This window comes from Agelaius tricolor, unplaced genomic scaffold (genome assembly GCF_023055355.1).
Source record: "Agelaius tricolor isolate 1412-34295 unplaced genomic scaffold, bAgeTri1.0.p SCAF_3, whole genome shotgun sequence".
In the NCBI taxonomy this organism is placed as follows: Eukaryota; Metazoa; Chordata; class Aves; order Passeriformes; family Icteridae; genus Agelaius; species Agelaius tricolor.
In genome coordinates, this window is record NW_027269263.1 from 21908654 (window position 1) to 21932011 (window position 23358).

The 23358-nt window shown below is 36.8% G+C and overlaps 1 protein-coding gene across 12 annotated transcripts in view; it reads right to left on the minus strand.

Annotated features, from left to right (window-relative positions):
* The window catches only part of IFT56 (intraflagellar transport 56), a 66547-nt gene that overhangs the window by 33213 nt on the left and 9976 nt on the right, over positions 1 to 23358 (minus strand). For 7 of the 12 annotated variants that reach the window (XM_071423070.1, XM_071423067.1, XM_071423068.1 and 4 more), the window contains exons 5-12: positions 17339 to 17388; positions 15578 to 15723; positions 14179 to 14350; positions 13721 to 13795; positions 12431 to 12533; positions 9251 to 9306; positions 7396 to 7449; positions 6905 to 6968 (exon numbers count right to left, since the gene is read on the minus strand). In XM_071423070.1, the coding sequence (XP_071279171.1) occupies positions 6905 to 6968; positions 7396 to 7449; positions 9251 to 9306; positions 12431 to 12533; positions 13721 to 13795; positions 14179 to 14350; positions 15578 to 15723; positions 17339 to 17388 (720 nt within the window). Of the gene's footprint in view, positions 1 to 861; positions 2137 to 2600; positions 2743 to 6904; positions 6969 to 7395; positions 7450 to 9250; positions 9307 to 12430; positions 12534 to 13720; positions 13796 to 14178; positions 14351 to 15577; positions 15724 to 17338; positions 17389 to 23358 lie in introns of those variants that run through there. The other 5 variants (XM_071423073.1, XM_071423074.1, XM_071423076.1 and 2 more) reach the window with 5 other exon arrangements.

Consider the following 23358-nt stretch of genomic DNA (forward strand, 5'->3'; position numbering starts at 1 on the left):
ACCTCTGAAAGCAGCGAGTTTCTAAAAATAGTGTAGCTTGCCTTTTCAGGCAAAGGACCATACTGCAGGTTAGGAAAAACCATTTGTTCATCTTGTCAACTCTCTCTACAGTATCCAATAACTTTTGCAAGACTTTGTTCAACAGCAAACTCTACAGAGACAAATGACAATTTTACCACAGGCCTTTCCTGTGACACAATTTACATAGTATAATTTTACCATGAATTATTCTTATTTGTAGGAAATGACCCTTTATACAAAGCCTGGGTTTGCTATTCTTACACCATTAGCCTTCTTTCTTCAAAATTACGCTTTTCAGTTATCCCGGACAAAGAAATTCTACATATTTTAATTTTAGTTTGAGTTAGAGAGTAAACTTGCTATACTGAAAATATTGTTATAAAAAAGAATTAATACAGGAACAGGTAAAATACTAAGTGATATCAGACAGTATGGAAATAAATGTCCATGCATGTGGATTACCCCATTGCTCACAAGAGGTAAAGCCATAAATAAGTTAGACATATCAGTTGGAATGAACATCACACAACTTTGCTGCTGTCTATGTCATCATAAACTCTGCTGCAACCATTTTATGCTGTCACCTACTCTGGCATTCAAACTGTGTCACTGAAAACTATCACAAAGCTTTTTTAGAGATTCTGAAGTGAGCTCACTAGGACTAATTTTTGTAAGACCCAGCCAGCAGACATGGATGAACCCAGGTAGCAGCTGGGAAGGCCTAAATGGAAGTGATATCAAATCAGTACTATTCCACTACATCAAGCGATCGTTAGAGAGGATGCTGCTCTGTGCAGTTTGGAAAGGTGACAAAAGATAAGATCTAAGGCTACCAATATCCCTGACATAATCTGCTCCTGACTGTTGGTTACCATCAATCCATTCACATCAAAAAATTAAAATAACTTCTCTGTATGAAGAAATTTCATGTAACAAAAGACCAATATTTTGACTCCATACCACTATACAAAATTGAGCATTCATCTGGAAAACAGATTATTCTCCCTTAAATATGGTAGGTAGTAATTATTCCTGGAAAGCACTATATAAGATGTCAAAATACATTTCGAAGAAAAGCAAAATATTCTCATTTTTTATCTTTCAGCATTAGGATATAGTGAGCTTGGATGTCCTGTCATTTCCATACGTAGACAATCAATCCTTATCTGTGTCTGAACCATATCATTCAGTTCTCCAACCTCAGAAGATTATTTGGTTATTTATGAAGTGTTCACTTGGGAGCAGAAACTTGCCTGTATATTTATTTGTCCTTTTTTACATGCAGGTATTGTTTTCATGACAAATATATGCCTTTCATGGACAATAACAGAAACAGTTTTATAAAAAAGAGCTAAGAAACATTGATTAACAAGACTAGAGATAGTCAAAATGCCCCTTTTCTATGAAACTTGATTTCTGAAGTTAATAAAATCACAATTTATTTTGAACAAAATTTTAAAAATGCAAAACATGCAAAGAAGACTTACAACTGAGGATGCATTTTTAGTAAAAATCAATCACAGTAACAAAATATTAGAAACACAATATTTCCATAAATGATTCAAGTGTTTCTAAATTTTAGTATTTATTCTTATGTCCACATTTTGGCAGAAAGTTTTATTATTATCCCAGCACACCATCCTCCATATATTTTACTGAAAGATTCTGTTTAAAAAACCAAACAAATAAAACATCTGTATATCTCATACAACACAGCAATGAACACTACCTAGTGACAGAAAAACTAGAATTTTCTAATTCACCCCATGTGGCTCATGCAGAAAGAGGAAAAAATTACCACTTGAAAAAATTACTTAGGGTGACCTAAGAGAACCTTAAAGAAAAAAACTGCATGAAGTTAAGAAGAAATGTTTCATTCCTCTCACCCAACATCAAATATGCCTGAGTTGGTCCTAAAAGAAGACCACTGAAAACAAATGGGTTGCTCTTTTTCATTATACTTGCACTGGTTTTGGGTAGTTTGTAAGACTTATGCTAAGCACCAGAAACACTGCATTTATTGGGAATATTAATTTGTTTTCACTGATGTTCCTCTTGCCCCATTTCCTCCTTAAAAGAAATCTGATCTGTTTAATGTACCATCCAGTCGATACCCTAGTAGAAAAGAATGAGAACTAGCTATAAAAGTCTACTTATATCCTCCTTCATAATGTCATTTCATGTCATTAGAATTAAGAATTTTTATCAAGCTGAAAAAAACCCCAAGCTGCTGTTTGGGTGTTATATCTGCTGCTAGAGAATGAATATTGACTCCTACACTCTAAGCGCTACTTGCATGCTTTTTAGTTTTTGTTTTGTCTGCCCCCTGTTGAAGTGCACAACATCCAAGATGAGATAAAACTTGTACATTTAATGGAAATGACTTGCACATTAACTCAGTTTACTCCATGTTCCTTGAACTTCCAAGGCAGAGATCTAATTAAAAAAAGCAAAGGGCTTAATTGATGACTACAAATGACTTTACAAATAAATGACACTGTGTTTTTCCTAAACTCCTGTTACTGCTTTTCTTAATGCAGTCAATGGGATTTCTACAGTTAACAAATGCAAGCCAGAAAAAATATTCCACATCTTAATTTTAATCCATTATTTCTTGATAACACACATTAAAAGAAGAAGCCTTGTAGACTGTTGCAGTTTAACCCCAGCTGGCAACACTAAGTATCACTCAGCTGCTTGTTCACTCCATCCTCCCCTCCACTAAAAAAAAAAAGTAAAGCTTGTAGGTTAAGACAAGAATGGTTTGATAATTGAAATAAAATATTACTATTAATAATAATAGTAATAATAGAAATGAAAAGGGGACAGAGAGAGAGAGAGAAAGAGGAATAAAACTTGGGAGAAACAAATGACCCAGAATACAATTGTTCACCACCAACCCAGGCCCTCTCCAGAGCACAGTAAGCCCACCCCTCCCAGCCAACTCCCTCTGGTTCATGTACTGGGCATGGTGTTCTATAGTATGAAATAACCCTTCGGCTCATTCAGATCAGATGTCCTGCCCATGCTCCGTTCCAACTTCTCATGCAGCTTCTCCCTGGCAGAGCACGGGAAACTGGAAAGTCCTTGACTTTGCAACAACTAAAACATCACTGTGTTATTAACATTATTCTCATGCTACATTCAAAATGCAGCACTGTACCATTCTCTAAGAAGAAATATAACTCTATCCCAGGCTAAACTGGAACATAGGCCCAGTTGCAAGCAAAGACACAGCAATGGATTTCCTCACTCTAGCAAAAAACTACCTGCTTCTGTACTATAAATCTGCAAAGCAGCTAAGCAACTTGATAAAGCCCTTAAAGGTCCTTGGAAGGACTAGCTGGATGGGAAGTGCTGAAGCATGATGTACATGCTTTAACAGCATGGCTGGCTACTTAGGAAAAGCCCAAGTATAAAAACAGGAGGAATTCTGTTCTCTGTTCTAAATCCAGCAAAACAAATAACAAGTATTCAACATAGTGGCTAATATGCTAAGCTACGTAAAAACATAAAACCTATTATATTGGATCAAGGTTTGTCTAGTTCAGAGTTTGCTGGCTGAGAATATGCAGCTATAGAAAGAAGATATTCTAATTTCACATACAATACATACTGTGGTATGTAATGGCACTTCTGCTGAAGTTTATCCCAGCTTTCAACAATCTACTGAAGACTTCTTAATCACCTCTGAAAATTTTGTGTTAAACAGCCAATGGTTGACAACTTTTTTGATACATTTTATACATTCTGGTTCTCACAAGTTTCTCTATCAAATAAGTTGTGTTATCTGAAAAAGTAATTAATGCTGTTTACTTTTATTGTCTTAAGTGATAATATATGTCAATGGTCTTTGATTTTTGTATTGTACAGTAAATAATTCTTCCCTATTCCTCTTTTCCTTGTCATTTGTGATGTATATAATCAAACTCAGTCATCATTTTCAGCCCATGTATTCTGCTTTATTAATCTCTCCTTTTCTCCTACTTCAAGAATCCATCCCCTTTCTTTGATCATCCTTGCTATATTTATTGTATCCTTTCTTGATCTACCATTTTTTAAAAGAAATGTAAGAACCAGAACTGTAGACATGATTCAAGGAAAAGAATCACACTGTATACAATGACAGTAATTATTTTTGTTTTCACTTTCCTCATCAATTCTTAAGATCCTCCTCAACTTTTCAGATAATTTTGCTAAATTTAATTTGCATATTATTACCCAGTCTTGTATAGTCTTTCACATCTTTCATCATTGTGGAAGCTTTTATTTGTACTACTATGGGTAATTTTGTACCACTGGCAAACCTAGTCATGTCATTATTTGTCTCCTATAGCTCATTAATTATGAATACAAGCCCTTTCTTTAAAGAAACAAAAGGTTCTTTCAAGTGTTCAAATCAGGTGCATTTTATCCTTTTCTTCCTTATAAATTTTCTAATTTCTGCCAGAAATGAGGAAGGTTATTATGTAGCTTCTCTTCTTAGGATTACTACTGTGGACATTTTTTGAGGTATTTGCTAACATGCAGATTTTGAATTTGATTATACTCAAATGACTGTAGTACAATTGTAATTTCATAATAAAATTTCAACTCAAGTGCTATGTAATTCAATATTGGTCCAGAGTTACCTGTTCACTTGTTCTTTCTCTAAGAAAGATAGAAACAAAAAGTTCATGCTGTTTATTATGCCATGTAATTGCATTTATTAGGTCGATATGGGCAGAACAAAAGTCTCCAGCTATTATTTATCTTTCTATATAAAATCTGTAATCTGTTTAATATGCCACTCACTGTTCCTATCCAGGCTGGCTGGTGAATAATTTGGCTTCAATATGGTGAGTTGCCTATCTAAACATATAATTGAAAACAATATTATGTTACTCACTGATAAAGAAAAGATATTTATTTTGAGAGAAGTTTTCTATAATATTTAGAACTATTTTTCCACTGGCATAACCTATTTATCTATATTTATGTATGTTTATGTACAACCTACGTTTATTTAATGTACAATCCCTATTGTACATTAAATCCCATCCCATAGACATTAAATACATTAATATCCTACATGTTACTTTCCTCCTATCATATAAAAAAAAAATATTTTAGTTTTTAGCTTCCTCTCCTAAAATCAGGCATTCCACTTTATCCAAATTCTTTAAAAACATCTAATAGTTGTATAAAAACACTTACATACATGGGCTTCATGTGCTTGGTTTTTTGTTATATCCTACCTAAACAGAACTGTTTGCCTCTTCTATTTCCTATGTACAGTTTGATGATCTCCATCTGTTATTCATTTGAGGTTAACAAAACCCCTCACACTATTTTACCTTTAAAGGAATTGCCCTGAACTGTGTGGTCTTCTTTATGGCATTTCCTCCCACAAACTTTTAAGAAGATGCGAAAACAGTTCTTATATGGAAGTACCACAAGGGTCAGATACTTACAGTACTGATCCTTCCTTTTACCTCTGACTGGAACCAATCCTTCCCATAGGTTTGTTTTTTCCAAGTAATCCACCTTCCTAAGAGTGGATTCTACTGCCATTCCCCCTACCATTGCAAGGTTGAAGTCTCAGCCTCTCTATCTTTATTTTGCATATGAGTTTAAAAGTATTTCACAGTAAAATTCCGACTTTTGGCTTCCTAACAATTTCAATTTTGGGCTATATCTTGGCAAGAAATCCTTCCCTGACTATCTTTTCCCTGACTATCTCTGTATTATTTTTGTCCATTTGTGCTCTGGTCACTCATCACACCTGCATGACTGTTACAGGCATTAAGATGTTCCCCCGAATCCTCCACTGCTATAGCTCATATTGTTTCTTCTGTTTTCTGGGATCCCAACTCTAAAGAGATAGCTTCTATACAAAAGGAAGGAGTTAGGGAAATCTCCTCTATGGAACCACTTCCAGCCTTCCAACATGAAATTCTCTGATGTATGACCTCAGTAGTACGAGGGCTGCAAGGGGAACAGAATAGAATGGCTCAACAGTATTTCTGAGTATTTCTTTCATCAGTGATGCCACTCTGTCTCTGGAGCTCCTTCTCTTTAGTCACCATGGACACAGGAGACAGCATTCACTCTCTGAGGACCATGAGCTGTCTGCACCATAAACATGCACAAGTTACCCACCTAAGGAAACATTACTAAGTGACAATGCCTACAAAGGAAACTGGGAAGCCCCATTAAGTCTGTATTTCTATGTTAAAACTACTGACTTCTTTTCATTTGGGAATTTTGGTTTTGGCAAAGAGAAGGGAAAAGAAGAACTTGGTTTGGTCTATTATTGAATAAGTAAAAATAAATATTGAAACTATACTGATTTTGGGGCATGGTGGTGGGTGGGTTATAATGCCTTTTTTCTCTCTTATTCAAGCAAGACGTTAGTCCCAGAGCTTCCATTTATCCCTGTAGCCAAAGTCCTCTTTACATCTTTATGACCCTCAGTTTCAGAGCACACTCCATGCTAGGACTCTATGTACTCAACAGGCTTTCATTAGTGGTCCTAGATTTGTACCTATGTATCTCTGCCTGTGAGGTTTCAGCTGCTCACTTCATCTAATTAATTAGGCTGGTTTCTTCTGTTTCTCTAATGGGATTATTAGGCAAAGGCAAGCTGCCACAGAGTCTCTCACAAAGACTTGCAGTTTGCAGTACAGCCTCTTCTCCAGAGGAAGTCATACAGTAAGGTTTGGAATTGAGACTTCTAATTTAAACTTTCAAATTTGTTTTAGTTCTTTTGAAACTCATCCTATAGAAACAAAAGCCTAGCAATATTCCTGCTAACAGTCAGCAGTTAGACACAGATATGATGGTATATACTTGGCTATTTTAAGATTGCTTACTTAATGGCAAAAGAACATTTCAAACATACCACATTCACTGGCTGATTCCCCCACCAACTGGAAGAACTGTTGAGCAATTTTCAGATGATCTCTCTGGAAGAAGAATAAAAAAGAAATCCAAGATGAGTTACAGGGTTGATGCTACAATACACAGTGAAAATACGGTCTGAGGAACACTTAGGGAGCAACTAACAAATAAACCAGGGCTGAAGCAAAAAGAGAAAAGGCAAATGTGCCATTCTATGTGTCTAGATAAAGAAGAACACCATACAAAGCAAACGGGGGTTTTGGAAATAGAATAGAGAAATCAAATTCATCTTGATCTACTATTAAGACCAGCACACAACAGAAATTTGCATTTCACTCATTCTGGATTGATTACTGTACAGGAGGTTAAGACACTCAGAGATCCTGCAATCTAAATAAGAAATTACTGCCTCTTTCACTCCATTCCAGTTTCTACAGATCTGTTCACATTGTGTTGTTGGAGAAGCTGGAGAACCTCATGGGCTTTACTCACGGAGCCCATTTCTTGTCCAAGTGCTGCATTTACCACCCCTTTGAGGATGTACTCCTGGAAAAAAAAAAGTTAAAGGGATCAGAGAAGACATGGTGAAGATTTCAGAAGACACATAAAAGCCTCCGTGTGCATTATTCTTCATTAATTCAACTCTATCACAACTGGGTTTGGTAGGCAGCTGGTTAGTGTGGTATTGCTTAAGCACTGTACTAATTTAGTCCCCCAAAATACATTCTATTTGCTAGGTAGTCCCTTCTACTAAATGTTAGATGCAAAGGGGTACTGTGTTTTTTGGTAAGTCATATGGTCAAAGACAATGCACCAGGAGGAACATGGTACCATCCTTTCATGCCCTCTTCATCATCATATCACCAAGAAGTGCATAATTGTTATACTAAAGCACAGATCCCCTTTCAAATATGCACATTGGTTAACCATAACCACTGACATCCTTGCTGCAAAATTCATAGTGTTTCTCATCAGGGCAAATATGTTAAGAGGTTTGTGCTCTGTGGCCATGTTACTCCAGTGAAATTAGGAACAGAAGTTGAGTACCCTGTAACCTCTAGTAGGAGAAACAACTATAGTTTAATTCTTCTCTGAACAAATTTTTCTCAGTGTGTAACAGACTCTTTTGTCCTACCCAAATCTTATAATTAAGAGTTATATCTATAAATCTGTTTTAGTATGTACTCCTGATAAACCAGGATGACCCTGTTACAGAGGTAAACACAGAAGAAGAGACATCTTTCAAGAGACCAAGAGACCAATGAGAGAATGTAAAGAAATATTCTGAGAGTACTACCCAGGATAGTAAGAAATCATTTTAGGACACCAACTGCCTTAGAGATGCCAAATTATTATCTACAGGCATCGTGACAAAGAAGAAATTTGAGAAGTACTCAAGTAGGTTTTATGAGTAGTTTTGCAAGTGTTAGCAGGGAGTTCTTTAAAAGTGTGAGTGAGAAATGGGAAAAAAAAAAAAGCACAAAGATTCTCATTTCAAAATATGATCGAGAGTTAAAAGCCAAGTATATTGGGACAATATCCTACAATAGGAACAATAGCTGCAGAAAACCATTCAAGTAAGTTTTGCTATACTGAAAAGTGCAAGAAGTGTAAAGCGACATCAGAAGACACTCCTCACTCCTCAGCACAGAATCACCAGATCTGTGTTTTTGAGGTTTTCCTTTTCCTTCCCTCCCTCCTTCCCCCCCCCCCTCCATCTAATTCCTTACATAGACTCATGAAAGGTCCCTTTTATGCCCAGCTTTGTGACCTTTGGAAAATAAACAGCAAAGAGGAATAAATCAGAGACTAAAGATGCTGGAACAGCCACAGAAGAAAATTACAGTAGCAGCCAAGGGACACTGTAGCTTTCACTCATGGCAGCCAAAGTGTGATGGGATTAGAAAATACCATTTATTAAAACTGTTTCATCTAATCTAGCTCATTTTAATTGAAATGGCTTCAGGACAACCTATATGAGCATCTGAGCTAGCAAATCTGAGGGATGAAAGCCACACCAGGCAGACAACCAGCTATAGTTGTAAGGGGGCTTTTACCTATGCAGTAATGGTCCATTTCCCAAAATCAAGGCTGCGCACAACAGAGCTGTATTCTTAGCTAAACCCAGGTGCTACAGTAATAAACAGGCCAAAGTACTCATATAGGCACCTATATACTACTTTATGCATGCACATTAAATTTATTGTTAATGAAGGGCTGAAAACACAAGAGTTTTAAGAGTGGAAATGGGGCAAGCTGTCCTCAGGACACCAGTTTTGTATGTGGCAGATTTCATATTAGTTTATAACCTCTGTCTTTATGTGTCATGACATCATTTTCCAATTACCTGTGGAGCTGTAGGTTCCAGGTCCTTAATCAGGTTATAAGCCTCCTGCACATCATCTGAAATGCCAGACATTAGAGTGCATGACAACCCATAGCACACTGTATTAGAACAAGTCACTCATCATCTACAACAGTCCCTAATAGTCATAGACTAAGAAATAAACCACTTAGACAGGAGGAGAAAGGTAATGATAAATCATTGTGCATTTCTATCACAATGGTGATAATTTTCTAGAACTCAAATAAAAACCACAGTGAGTAATATCTGCTTTATTACTACAGTTTTCCTAGCAGAGATGGTTTGGTCCCTTTGTTCATAATGCAGTGGCTGCCTTCTCAACAGCACAAGGTTATGAAATAATAAATAATAAATCCATCATCTTCCTCTATTTTGTTTTCTCATATTTATTTAGCCCACAAAGAGAATAGGTAACATGATGCTGTAGGAAAACTTCATCTTTTCCTTAGTAATATATCAGCATCTGTCCAGCAGATCCTAATTAAAAAGGAAAAAGCACTACTAGTATTGAAGTTTAAATGTGAAGTTTAAAATCCATAAATTACTTCATTTCCACACAAGAATTATATAAACTGAATAGATCATAAACTTTCCCTGAATTAAAAAATATGTTGGCACTATGGTTGGCTCTGAAAATCAACCTAGTGAAGATCCTCTGCTACTGGCAAAATTTTGTTAATACAGCATTACACCAACTGCCCATACAAATAAGCCTTATCAAACAAATTTTTTTTTCACTAGAACATAGGATCCATGCAGCCATTTAAGGCAATATGCACTGGAGCTGCCAGGCTCCCATCCATAACCTCTGCTTTCTTATCTACTCCCTTGACTCCCTTGAACAGTTCACATAGTAAGGCAGCATTACCTTTGCTTTTATTTTTTCCCTTTTTTTTTTTAATACATTTTTGGCTAGCTCAGACCACCACCACAAAAAACAAAAAAACAAACAAAAAAACAAAAAACAAAAAAACACCAAACAAAAAAAAGAGACAGTAACCCTTATTTTTATTAATCCAGTGTAGACTATCAACACAGAACTATGCTCTTCAGGCTCCAACAGAAGCGACTAGCAAATCTCACGGCAGCAGATTACACCAGGATACCAGCTGACCTCAAACTCTGTTAGAAGTCACTATGCTGAAGAGTTGAAAAAACAGGATGCATTTTCGTGCTTCAGTCATTCCAGTTCAGAGCATATATCATCAGCACAACCCTACGTTTATCAGAAACCTTTTCAGTTTTGGAGAGACAGCTGTAGTCATCAGAAGTAAGGATGTCTCACTTTCCTAAGAAAGTTGCTACCCTAGCAAGACTTAAAAATGGAAACTTAGCCAAACCAAAGAAGAGGTTTTAGTCCAAATTCCCCTTGATCTTTGTCAGTACACGTGTCATTTGTATATCACAGTAAAGAAAAGAACCTAACTAATGAAAATTACTGCAAGGTTAACAGCATATGAGTGAACAAGACTGATTTTTAACTGATGCATGAGATGCACTTTGTTTCCATGTAAATAGAACTTAATTTGACACATAAGTTATTATCAACAATATTGCTGTGCAAGATAATTGGTAATAGTACTAATATTGCCTATAAGTGACACTGGTAACAATAATACTGGACAGAAAGGTGGCTGGGTACAGCAGACATGGATTTACCAATGCCAAAATGTTCTCAAGGTGTGACTGGTTGTGTGAATAAGGAGATAAAGGTTGATGCTGTATACCTTGACTTTAGCAATGTCTTTGAAATGATCCCTCCTACAAACTTGAAAGATAGGACTGGCTAAGTAAAACTTTATATAAGGGGATGGAAAACTGGCTGGACTACCTAAGAACAGTGACCAGTTGTACAAAATCCAACAGGTGGCTCATCACTAATCAAAGCCCCCAGCGACTGATACTGTTGAATAACTGATTTTTATTAGTGATCCAGATGATAGCATAGAGTACTCTAAGCAAGCCTGCAAATGATGAAAGATTGTGAAGAACGCTCCCAGATATGGAGAAGCAGCTCAGTAGGCTGAAAAAATGGGCTGAAAGAAATCTGATGAAGTTCAGTGGAGGCAAAATGCAAGCCTTGCATCTTGCTTGGTTTGAAACATGCCTGAGCAGGTGAACTGGCTAAAAAGCAGTCTGGCAGACAGTGCAGCCTTGCAGCAAAGGAGGCACACTGGATCATATTAGCATGAATGGAGCCATCACAGCAAGGGAAGGAATTCTTTATTTGGCACTTGTGAGGTTACACATGAGTACTGTGTCCAGGTTTAGGATCTGACAATCCACACAGACTTTGAAACACTGGAGTGAGCCCACCTGAGGGCTCCCATGGCAGGAAGAGGGCTGAGGAGAAACTGAGAAAACTGAGTTTTTTTAGCCTTCAGAAGAAAGGATCTCAGGGGAGATATTTCCACTGTCTACAATTAACTGATAAGAGGATATAGAATAGATGTAAACAGGTTCCAAAGAGTGAGAGAAAGGCAGTGGACTCAAGGTAGAACAAAGGAAGTTCTAACTGGATGCTTGTCTGGACAAAGCTTTATCTAATTGGACCTGCCTTGAATCACACAGCTGGTCAACCCACTGTTGAATAAAAGAACACAATGGGAGAATAGGTATAGCTCTGAAAAGCTCAGATATAATTCAAAGAAGCTGGCAAACACAGGAGAGATACAAGCAGAAAATCCTTACCAACTGATTCTGGCTACCTACTTGCATTCTTTAGGAATTGTAAAGTAGATTTTAATGAAATATCTTGTTCACAGTCACTTTGGTTCGTATTTTGTTTGTGCTGTATTTACAGAAATGGTTGTCCTTGCCTTTACAGGACATATGCCTACCATTCTCACATATTCAGGCAGAGGAGAGGTCCCCTCACTAGAAACAAATAAACACTACCATCCCCAAAGCCATCTCCTGCAACCCAAAAACTCCAATACTCTGCTGAAGTAGGCTTTTTTGGAGTGCACAGTATTAAAGCCTTCTCTGCAAACCATGGGAACTTTTACTTTGCTATTTTACAGAGTGAAAATAAATTGGAAGGGAAGTGAAATAAATTACGTTTTACTGCAAAGAAAAAAAAACAAACATTGAATAAGTTGAGATAAGATGAATTAATGTCATGACTGAATATATGAAAGAGCCAGAGGAAGGTGTATTTACCTTGCTGGAGATAGTAAATCACAAGATTCAGTCTTGCCTCAGGAATAACATCAACCAGAGGAGGCAGGACTTGCAAAGCCCCTTCTCCTCCTCGGAAAACCACCTGAAGAGAAAAGCACAATATTGATAATCATGTATCAGAATCTCCTCTATGATAAGTTAATTCAAGGAAATTAATCCTTAAATTCTTGCATAAACAGTAGTAAAAGGTCAGTGGCTCTGGCATTAGTTTAGTTCCTGCTTTTATATAGCTGTAGAATTACACAGTGTGACAATCTTTACTCTGAAGAATATAAGTATTTAATCCATACGTAAAGATTAACTTATTTCAGCTTTTAGCAGCTCAAAAGAGTGATACATTATATATCAAAGATTTAAAAGAATAACATAGTCTGAGTGAAGGGAACACATACAAAACTATAAACTGCTTATGATGTTTTCATATGAAAAAATTAGGCTAACAACTCCACATTTATTGACACAGGATTGAGTGACACAGGGTCCTAAAATGATCAGGAGCAGTTGGTTATACTCCAGTTTCACATGACAGTTCCTCCAACAAGATCTAATGTACTTATTCAATAAAGCACTAAAAAAAATACCAACATACAAAATAAACAACACTAACTTAAAAAAGTCCAGTTTGAAAGCAGTTTTAACTCTTGGAGAAAGAAATGTTAGCTTGTGATGACTGCTCTTGAAAAATGACAAGGCAAGTAACTGCCTGTCATTAAAGATGAGCAATCTACTGTTACCAGTTGTTCAGCAAAATAATACCACTGAAAGGAAAATTAACCATTAGTTACTCTTAGTGACTCTTTTACTGCAGAACACAAAAGTATTTTGCTTTTACAAGAATCTTTTTTCCTAGAACTCCCTCCTTAGTACTTTTGGGATGAAGGCTATTTTCATGAGCTATCTTCATTCCAGTCAAATTGTTCTGGTACTAAATAGAGTTCAGGGTCATCCTGACTTGTTTCTACAGTGTCTTTATTATAGGTACTCTTACACAATATACATTATTTTATTATGCCTTCAAGACTAAAAGCAACAGTAGTATTATTATTTTCTTGACACAGTCTCAAACTGTCAGGGAGAAATTCCAGGAAAAAAGTAAATACACTTGATAGCACATTCATTATACTGGTAGGATTCCTGGAATGGGACTTATATGGCAGCAGAGACTCAATCAAATCTGCAATTTTTCAAAATATTCCAATTTATTAATCATCATGAAAAGCTCTACAAGTGAGTGCAGTTCATATTAAATCCCAGAAATGCATTACTTACCAGATTGTGCTTAATGAGCTCCTTGCCAAACTCAAAAGATGATGAGGCACTGTCTGTCAAGTTTTTGAGCTCTGCCTGGAATTACATACATTCCAAAATTTTAACATAAAACCAAAAAAGCACAGAAGCCTAAGTGGAGCTTCAAATGAGCTTCAAAGCTGACACCAAAAAATCTCCATTGGTGTTGGATGACTAGAAGATTTTGCCTTTCCACTTCTATCTAGTTATTTTAGCAATTGGGTAATACAAAAGGGTACTGGGAAAATGGTAAGACCACTGGGCACATATGTGGACAGATGGGTTAATGTCAGGGAAACTGAAATAGGTGACATTCCTATAAGAACAGAGTGACATGGTAAAGACCATTATCAACATTACTGATTAATACAAAGGAAAAGAAACATGTATGGAATCTTAAACTAAAATAAAGATGACTTGAAGGACTGTCCAATAGATACCTCTGCAGCCTTTCCATTGTAAAGTCGGAAATGGTTACAAGCCTTAAGGTTAAGAGCAATGGTGCTGTCAGGAACTTGCTGAAGATAAACAGCTAGCACTTCCTGTGAGACATCATAGTAATCCAGTTTGTAATAGCACAGGGCCACATATACATTCAGAGCCAGGTATTCCCTGCAGGAAAGAGGATTAAAGAGAACCTTTAAATCCCACCAGATAGTTTAACATTTCCCCACTACAGCACATTAAAATCAGTAAATAAAAAGAAAGCTTTCACAACTATACATATTTTACAAACACATCAAAACTGGGGCTTCTGAGAAATGCTTAGGGCTTCTCTAGTTTGTCAGCTAGGACACATTCACAGTATTTTTTCCACAGCAGCTACTGCAGCTTTTAAAAATTATCAACAAAACTTTTGGTTTGCAAGTCTGGGAAACTCAGTGGCAACTTCACACCAAGGAAACGTGCAGACCATGAGCATCATAATTGGCCTGGCAGAACATGATTTTCTAAGCAATATACTCAAAGACATTTAATGTGCACATAAAAGTTTGTACCAAGTACAATTATTTCAAAAAATCCTTGTCATTACAAGCAGTCAAGCCAGAAGAACTGGACAGAAAAAAGACAAGCATTTGTGAAAACTCTAAGGAAAAGGATAATTGTTATGAAGGTTACTCATTTAGCTTTTAGTGATTATTTCTGCAGGACTTGGAGGTTAAAATGTCTTTCCCAAGCATGACATGATACATGCATTATGATGGATTTCTCTGAAACATTCAAAAGGAGATAGATCAAAATATAGCAGTATTCTGGGACAGCAGTTTCTATTTTCTTAAAAATACTTCCAGCCACTTAGGAATTGAATTTGTTCCTTGTTAAATTCTGAACTAAAAATTTGCAGAACATGACAGAAAAACCCATCAACAAGTATCACAGAAGATAAATAGAGAAGGAAAGAACTTCAGACTTAAAGGAATCCAAGGAACTCTACATAAAACTCAAGAACCGAACCCTTCTAAGAAAGGCTAAGATGTGAAGAAGTCAATAATTCAAGTCCCAAGATTGGCCATCAGAGGGGAAAAAATAAAAACAAAGCAGGTACATAACCATATATCATTTCAGAAGAAAAAAGTAACAAAATAAAAAAGATATCAGAATGAATTAACCAACAATTTCACAAAAAGAAAACAAGAGAGAGCTGACTTCTTTTTAAATGTGGGGTTTTCAATGATACTTTGAATGAATAAAATTAAGGAGCTGCAACTGGTGCACATGCTGTGATGAGAAAGGGACATAGCAGTTGTGGAAATGTCTACTTTCAGAAACCAAGCAACCATTTGGAATTTAAATACCACCAATAACACAGATGCTTCAATAGGGATTAGAGATGCGCACCGATTGTCCAGCAGAATGCGCTTGTAGATATCAATGGCTTCTTGGTAGTGGGACCGCATGTAGTGGATGGATGCCAGGCTAAGCTGATCTTCTGTAACATCCTGCAGGTTCTGGTGAGAGCTCATCAGTTTCTTTTCATCACTGAACTAAGAAGAGTGGGACACATTCTCAGAAGAGTTCAACAAAAAAAGCTTTTTAATTAAACAGGTTAGTTTTGCCCTTGCTGGTAAACACCATTAAATATCTGGAAAACTGCTGTTACTTTAAAGTTAATTTGACCAGTAGAGAAAGACAAACATAAAGAAGCAGATGAGTTCAAACTGAATAAATGTTAGGCTAAAACTAAGCACACATTTTCCTTTAAGGTGTGATTTAGATATAATTACATGTCATGTGCTTTGATGGATAAGAGGGAAAGAGCGGAATTAATTATTTCATAAACAAAATTTCGCAACACAAAATTTCATTGTAATTATTTAAGCCAGCAAAAATTTTGCTGTTTGTAGATCCAAATCTAATGTCTCATGCATAGCAGAAAAACACAAGACTTGCAAACACACAAGCCCTAATTTTACTAGTCTTCTTAACAGCATTAACAAGTTCACTGTCACCAGCCTCCAATTTCTAGTTTCTTTAAGTAAATAATTATTTTTAAAAGCATTGCTGAATAGCACATATAACACACACACAGAAAGCTAAAAAAAAGGAACAGAGTTAAACGTGCCCATTATATTTGTATTACAATAGTGAGGTTGAGGCTATTTACCAATCGGTCTGCTCAAATCACTTATTCCACTGCTTCCCTTTGCTGGTTTTGCTGATTCAACAGTAATTATGAATTTCTCTTAGACACAATTTGTAATATTATATATTTCTTTTTCCACCTATCTGCTAGTTTTCTTCAAATTCTTCTCCTCCCTCTTTGAGCCAATCACAAAGTTAAAGGCAAGATAAGTTGCTTAACAGAACTAAAGGCATTGGGCTTCATAGCTTTGGTAAAACCGTTTATTTCCAGCAACTAACTAGATAAAGAGAAGTTGCATATTTCCCAGTTCATCACAGATGTCTGTAAGTGCCAATGCCACTGAAAAAAAGGCTTTAAGATTTCTCTCTTAAAACTAACAGATATCTAAGTAAAGAGAATCTGACATCAAAGCTAACATTGAAGATTTATACTTCCTTTTAAGTCAGTAGCATTAGTAGCAGAATGCTTCTTATGTATTCTGGTACAGGATGGTACAAAAGCTCATTTAAGGGAAGATAGCTATGTGTAGTAAGTGAAATAAGCACTTAATTGTTGCTGAAATTAAATTAAATTTCATGCTATTAACAATATGATTTCCTGGATACTGAACCAGGACCAGTAACAGCACATAAACTGTTTTGGTCAAATTGCTACATACAAGAAAGCTGCAAGTTAGGAAAACTTGGTACATTTAGAAAAAAAAAGTAAAATAGTGGCTTCTACATTTCTGATTCTATTAAGGTTTCAGGCTCCTCATGATCAAAAATATCACTACATTTCTATTGTATGACTTATGTGAAGTGTACTGGTAGTACTTTCCTTAGAAACATGCTGAGATCATGTTTTCATACTTGCTTTCTCCTCCACATTTTAATACAGTAGGGTGGTTATGAAAGATGTTTGTTGTTCTGCCACCACATGCATTTTAATTATTCTGCCAGGCTGCCAGCATAAATTACACATTAGTAAATTGAAAAGAAAACAAACAAAGCAGGAGTGAAGGAAAGACATCATACCTTATGTGCCAGGTGAAAGAGTAAACGGTTCTGGAGACCACTCTTAGGTGCTGAAAGGGAAATTCAGTAAGTATTATTATAATGAACTACTCGCAGGGTATCTCTTTATATTTTTAACTTTCTTTCTCAATAGATATGAATGCACCCCTACTCTTTCATTAACTAGCCCAAGTACAGATCTTCACTGAGAGTCCTTTGCAGATCATACTTTGGGGGAGGTTCTACCAATTTTAGAGTGGTTTAGAGGTCTTCCTCATTCCTATCTTTATTCCCTGACTATTTCTTTTTAAATCCCTGTTGAAAAAAATTTTTTATTGGCCTCTACCTTCAATAAGCCTTAAAACTTCTATGAATTGCATTATTGTTTCCCTACAGCGATTTCTCAATCATTCTCTGGGGGTTTTTTTGTGACACTTTTTCAAAATAAAAAGCAGCAACAGATAAACTCAAGGCTCCTTTTATATGTGCCACATTTGAAGTAAGTTTTGATTTATAATTCCAGGAATCTCAATAACTTCTAGTGTATTGAAAAACCCAGTGCTGCTACCATTTTGTTAGGTACGCACATTACATGATACCTCTAATATTTCTTCTGTCCTTAGGAATGAAAGGCACACAAAAGAATTCTAGGGACAGAGCAGGTAAGATTCAAACTAAGATATGGCAAGAGATTGAAGAGGGATATTTTCTTACTAGAGCCAGTAAAGTGAATGAAATTTCTTGCTCCAGCAGGATTAGGAATTCCATTGATTTCACTCCATATGACACAAATTGTAAACTGCAGAGTTTTAAGTCACTACAGCTTTTTGCTTCACCAAGAGCTACACATGTCCTGGTCAAACAGAGCTATTCATTTCTTTTGCAAGCAATCTTCCAAAAAGCCTTCCGTTGTTTCCTGTACTTTTCCTAGCCTAATGAGCACTCTCATTCTTGCTCAGACCAACCAGCTGGCAAAGCATGTTCCACAGAAGGGATGTACATGGAATCTTTACAAAAAGCAGAATTACTTACTGTGTTTATAAGGCCACAAAAGTGCAGAGTTAGCACAGCAATAGCCTGTAACACAAGGCTGTAATTCTTCTGACATCCTAAACCATAAAAGAGGGCTCAAACCACCAATCCCTCTTCCCCACCACCCCCTGAAGATGGAATTTATTTTTTAAGCAATTTAGGGAGAGATTTCCAGGTTTCTTATTCTTTCTCTATATAAACTTTGTAACACAGTGGACAGTGCCAAAACCCAGGCCATTCTGATAAAATTGCCAGCACAAGGCAGCCCACCTACTTCTATAAGTACAGCAACTATTTCTTCCCTTTTTTCCTTAGCAAGCTGTGTTATTCAACTGTGTTTCTAGAAAAATTAGGACAGTTAATTGTATTTTTAATGAACTACTAGAATAGAAGACCAAAATACAAAGGTGGTATGAAAGCACTCTCACAAGACCACAACATCTTGTAAGATAGTTCTAACAGAGCATCAAGCTGAGGAGCTAAATTGTCTTCAGCCTAGGATATTTGTGGGAATTAGGCTATTTATTAAATAACAGAAAATTTCTAGTTCACAGTAAATACTGCATAGGCAGCTGTAGCAGTATAACTGACATGATAGTATGTATATTTCATCCAGCGAGTTAGAAAGTGAACAGTACCTTAATTTAAATGCATGCTCTTTACTCTTACATGTTCCCCAGCATTAATTGATAGGTTTCTATATCAAAGTTTAGAAGGGCTGCACATGGACCCTACATGTGCTTTTGTGAGAAGCTTCAACCACAACCATCCTTCACAACTCAAAACATTTGGTCATCAAAGACTCCAAAAATACAAGCAGGACATATTGTGGGATTTATACTGAAAATAACATATTGTATAATCACAGAACCATGGGTAAAGACACCAATGTTCCTTTTTTGAGTAGGTTTTCCTTTTTTTTTTTCCCCTTTTGAGTGTGTTTTAGCATTAATTTCACCGTGAAAATCATGACTTGCAAGCAATACTTCAAGAATCTAAACCAAGGAATTTTTGTTTCATTGGTCAACCAGTGAGTGCAGGCTACCCTTGCAAACCTGGCATCTGATCTGACATCAAAATTGTTATTTACTTCTTGGCAAAAGCTGGAACATTAGCCCACATTATTTAACACTTAAAAACAGGCGAAAGATGAAATCTGAGTTTTGATGGTGTGCATGGATATATGTAGGGTGGAAAAGTGTCCTGCTTCATAAGGTATTATATGATACTAGCTATCTGATATTCTTTAAAATAAATTGCTTAAAATCCCACGCAAATACAGCCCTGTCAATATAGAAGCAGAAATATGGAAACATTCAACATCAGCAGTTTCTTTTCTCTCAGTGTCAAATGCATTCTTTAAGGAAGACAAGGCAACATATGAACAAGGTCAGATTAGTTTTCAGAAAGAATGGGGTCATGAATATTGGATAAAGACGCTGTCAATCACTGGAGCAGAAAGTGATACAACTGCCTCATCAGAGACAATGATTTTTAAGGGACATTTAAAGGACATTAGTTTGCTTTTTATTATTCTCTACTGCTACTGAATTTCATTGTCACTGATATATTAATACTACAAGGAAGCACAATCTCCTTTTCTTGTTCTACTTTTTCAATGTAGATGACATTGTACTTTTTCAATGTACAATGACTCTTTTTTTTTTTTTTTTAATCAGTACTAAGAAATCTTGGGATCATAACGTATATGATGATAATGCTGCATGGCAACAAACTGGACCCTGCTTCAGGTCTAGTATTGGCCTTGTACTCAAGCATTGAAGTAGCTGGGTGAGATTTATCTCTTTACACCTAGGAAAAGCATTGATCTTCCTTTGCCAGAATTTTTGTTGTGATCAGTGCTCTTTTTCCAGGCACTTGCATCATAGCTGTCATAGATCTTAAAAGTGTTCTGTATATTTTTATGTGCTAACACTGATATTGCACCTACTGAAGTATTTTTTAAAATATAATAAGCAATTACAGTAAGAATGAAGACATGGTTGAAGACGTCTTCACTAGTTATTAAACAAAATGTCAAACTTACTAGAAATGGCAGCTCAGATCTTTGTGGGTTCCATATTGCTGTCCCAGGCAGTAAAAAGATGATGAAATAGAGTCACGGACAATCTGGAATTTGTCCCCTCTCATAAGAGTGCAAGGCACTGCTGGTCATGCATCCAGCATTAACAAATCCCATCTAGCACATAATGCATATTCTATAGCAGCCCTTCACACATCGACAGGCACAGAACACATGTTAAACACACCTAGCAGGAGCTGGTAGCAATGGAGCAGGGCTTAGAAGGCTCCATCCTGATAGCAGAAAATACAACCAGAGGAAACCTTATTCTCCTTGTCCCTGAGAAACAACACTCTGCTCATCTGAACACAGTAGCTGAATGAAGCCCCCTGTGTCTCAAAACCAAAGCTTCACTGGTGGAGCGGGAAAATGAAAGGGAATGGGAAAAATGTTAAAAAAAAACATGGGCCAGCAGTGAGGTTTACATTTACACCCATTTGAACAACTCAACTGTTCAGAATTTTCTTGAATGAAATTTATGGAGGATATTCACTGAAATTTTTCCATTCCTACAAAACTTAAATGGCAGTTCAGCCATGTTCAGTTACTTGCAACACACACACATTTAATTTCAGTCATACTAAGCACAAAGTAAATTAAAGATAATCAAATTAATTACTCCTGGGCTGTAGCTTCCACTATACTGAAAAAAACCACCCAAGAAAATAAGGTTAGTAGCTTTTAGAGTTTAAACATGTGATATTTTCACTTGTGCACTTTGGAATTCCATTTATGAAATGGTTGGTTCAAAACCTCAGCTAAAATGCACCAAAAATAACTACTGTTCTCAAGACAGAGAGTACAAGCAACAAAGCAGATGAAAATCATGTAGCTGAACATGCAATCATAAGAAAAGAAAAACCCAGGAACTATTCTGTGCCTGCTTGTAACTGAACATTTTCACTGGTGATAACTATTTCACACCTGAAAAACACTATTTCACAAATAAGAAAAACTGGTTTGGAAAAGATCATTGTTCTTACTAACCCATCTCTGTTCGGCTTTTGTACAATATTGCTTGTTTCAATATAGGCTGTAAAATGAGTTCTCTGTTTAGTTAAACCACATTCAGATCTGACACATGCAGAGATGTGAAGAAGAAAAGTAATTACAAAGCTTTTCCCATCAAAAATTGGAAGGGATAAAAAAACCCCCAACTTTAATGGATGGTTCAGCAATACAACCCTGTCTGTGCATGAATCTTAAATTTAATTTTAAGATTCCATTTATCCTGAAAAGACTGTTTTTCATAACAGACTTAACTGTAGCCCCACTTATGTGCACATTTTGTGGTTTAAAAGAACAATTTTAGTTCTTATGCTTTAGTTCTTAGTTTCTTTCTTAGTGCAAGCCAACAGCTTCTGAAAGCACTATGCTGACTTCTAAACACTCGGATCAGTTGTGAGGATCACAGTCCAAGTGTGCCAGGCTGAGTTTCTGTTCTTGGGCCTTTGCAAAGCAAAGAACTATAAATGCAACATAAGAGTATTAGTTTGTATAATGAAAAAGTAATAATTTGTTGTTATTATTATATTCTTAATCAAGATCAATAGTTTAAGCCTCATTCTCTCAAGACAAGATTGACTACTCAGAGCACAGAAAACATATGTTCAGCCAATGCATGAGAACACAGATGCAAAAGGAGGCAGCAAAGCATCACTTGACAGCTTCACTATGGGATGACTACAAAATAACAGTAGCTGACTTGGAAGTAACTCTACCTTCACCTTAGAACTAGGAACATTAGTAACTGCAATGTGAGCAGACAACAGGGGAAAAGGAGAAGCCGGAAATACCTGAAAGGATTTTGGAAGAAAGCCAAGAGGAGGTAAAATACAATTATAATGAAAAACCTTCAAGGAGGGTTTTTTCTTTATTGCCTTTTTGTTCTACTTCTTAGGTTATATTTGCAGTAATTCTTTTTTATATGACTTTTTACATTCAGTCTTATTCTTTCCTGAGAGGATCATAGAATGGCTTAGATGGAAGGGACCTTAAAGATTTCTAATTCCAACCCCTGCTGTAGCCATAAACACCTTGCTCAAGGCCTTGTTCAGCTTGGCTTTGAACATTTCCAGGGATAGAACTTCTCTGGGCAACCACCTTCACAGTAAAGAATTTCTTCCTTGTATCTAATCTAAACCTACTCTCTTTCATTCATTTCATAAAAGCCATTCCTCCTTGTCCTATCACTAGATGCTTGTGTTAATAATGGTCCTTATTCAGCTCTCTTTTCAGTCCTGTCTAGGTACTGGAAAGCCTCAATGAGGTCTCCCTGAACTCTTTTCTTCTCCAAGCTGAAAAATCCAATTCTCTTTGCCTTTCCTTGTAGGACAGGTGCTCCATCCTTCTCATCATTTTGGTGGCCTACTCTGGACTTGCTCCAGTAGGTCCATGTCGTTCCTGTGCTGGGGACCCCAGAGCTGGATGCAGCACTACAGGTGGGGTCTCACCCATGCAGAGCAAAGGGGCAGAATCCCCTCCTTCATCCTCTGCCCATGCTCCTTTGGATGCAGCCCAGGATACAATTGGCTTTCTGTGCTGTGAGTGCCATTGCTGAGTCGTGTCCAGCCTCTTGTCCACCTGCACTCCCAAATCCTTCTTGGCAAGGCTGCCCTTGATCCCTTCATCCCCCAGCTGGTGTTGATACCAGGGGTTGCCCCAGGTGCAGCACCTTGCACTCGGTCGTACTGAACGTCTTGAGGTTCTCACAGATCGACCTCTCAAGCCTGTCCAGATCCCTATGGCTGGCATCCCATCCTTCAGGTGCGTGAAGAGCACCACTCAGCTTGGTGTTATTTGCAAACCTGCTGAAGGTGCACTTGATCCCTTCATCTGTGTCATTAATGAAGACATTAAATAACTCTGGTGCCAATGCAGACCCCTGAGGGACATCACTGGTCACTGATGCCCACTGGGACTCTGA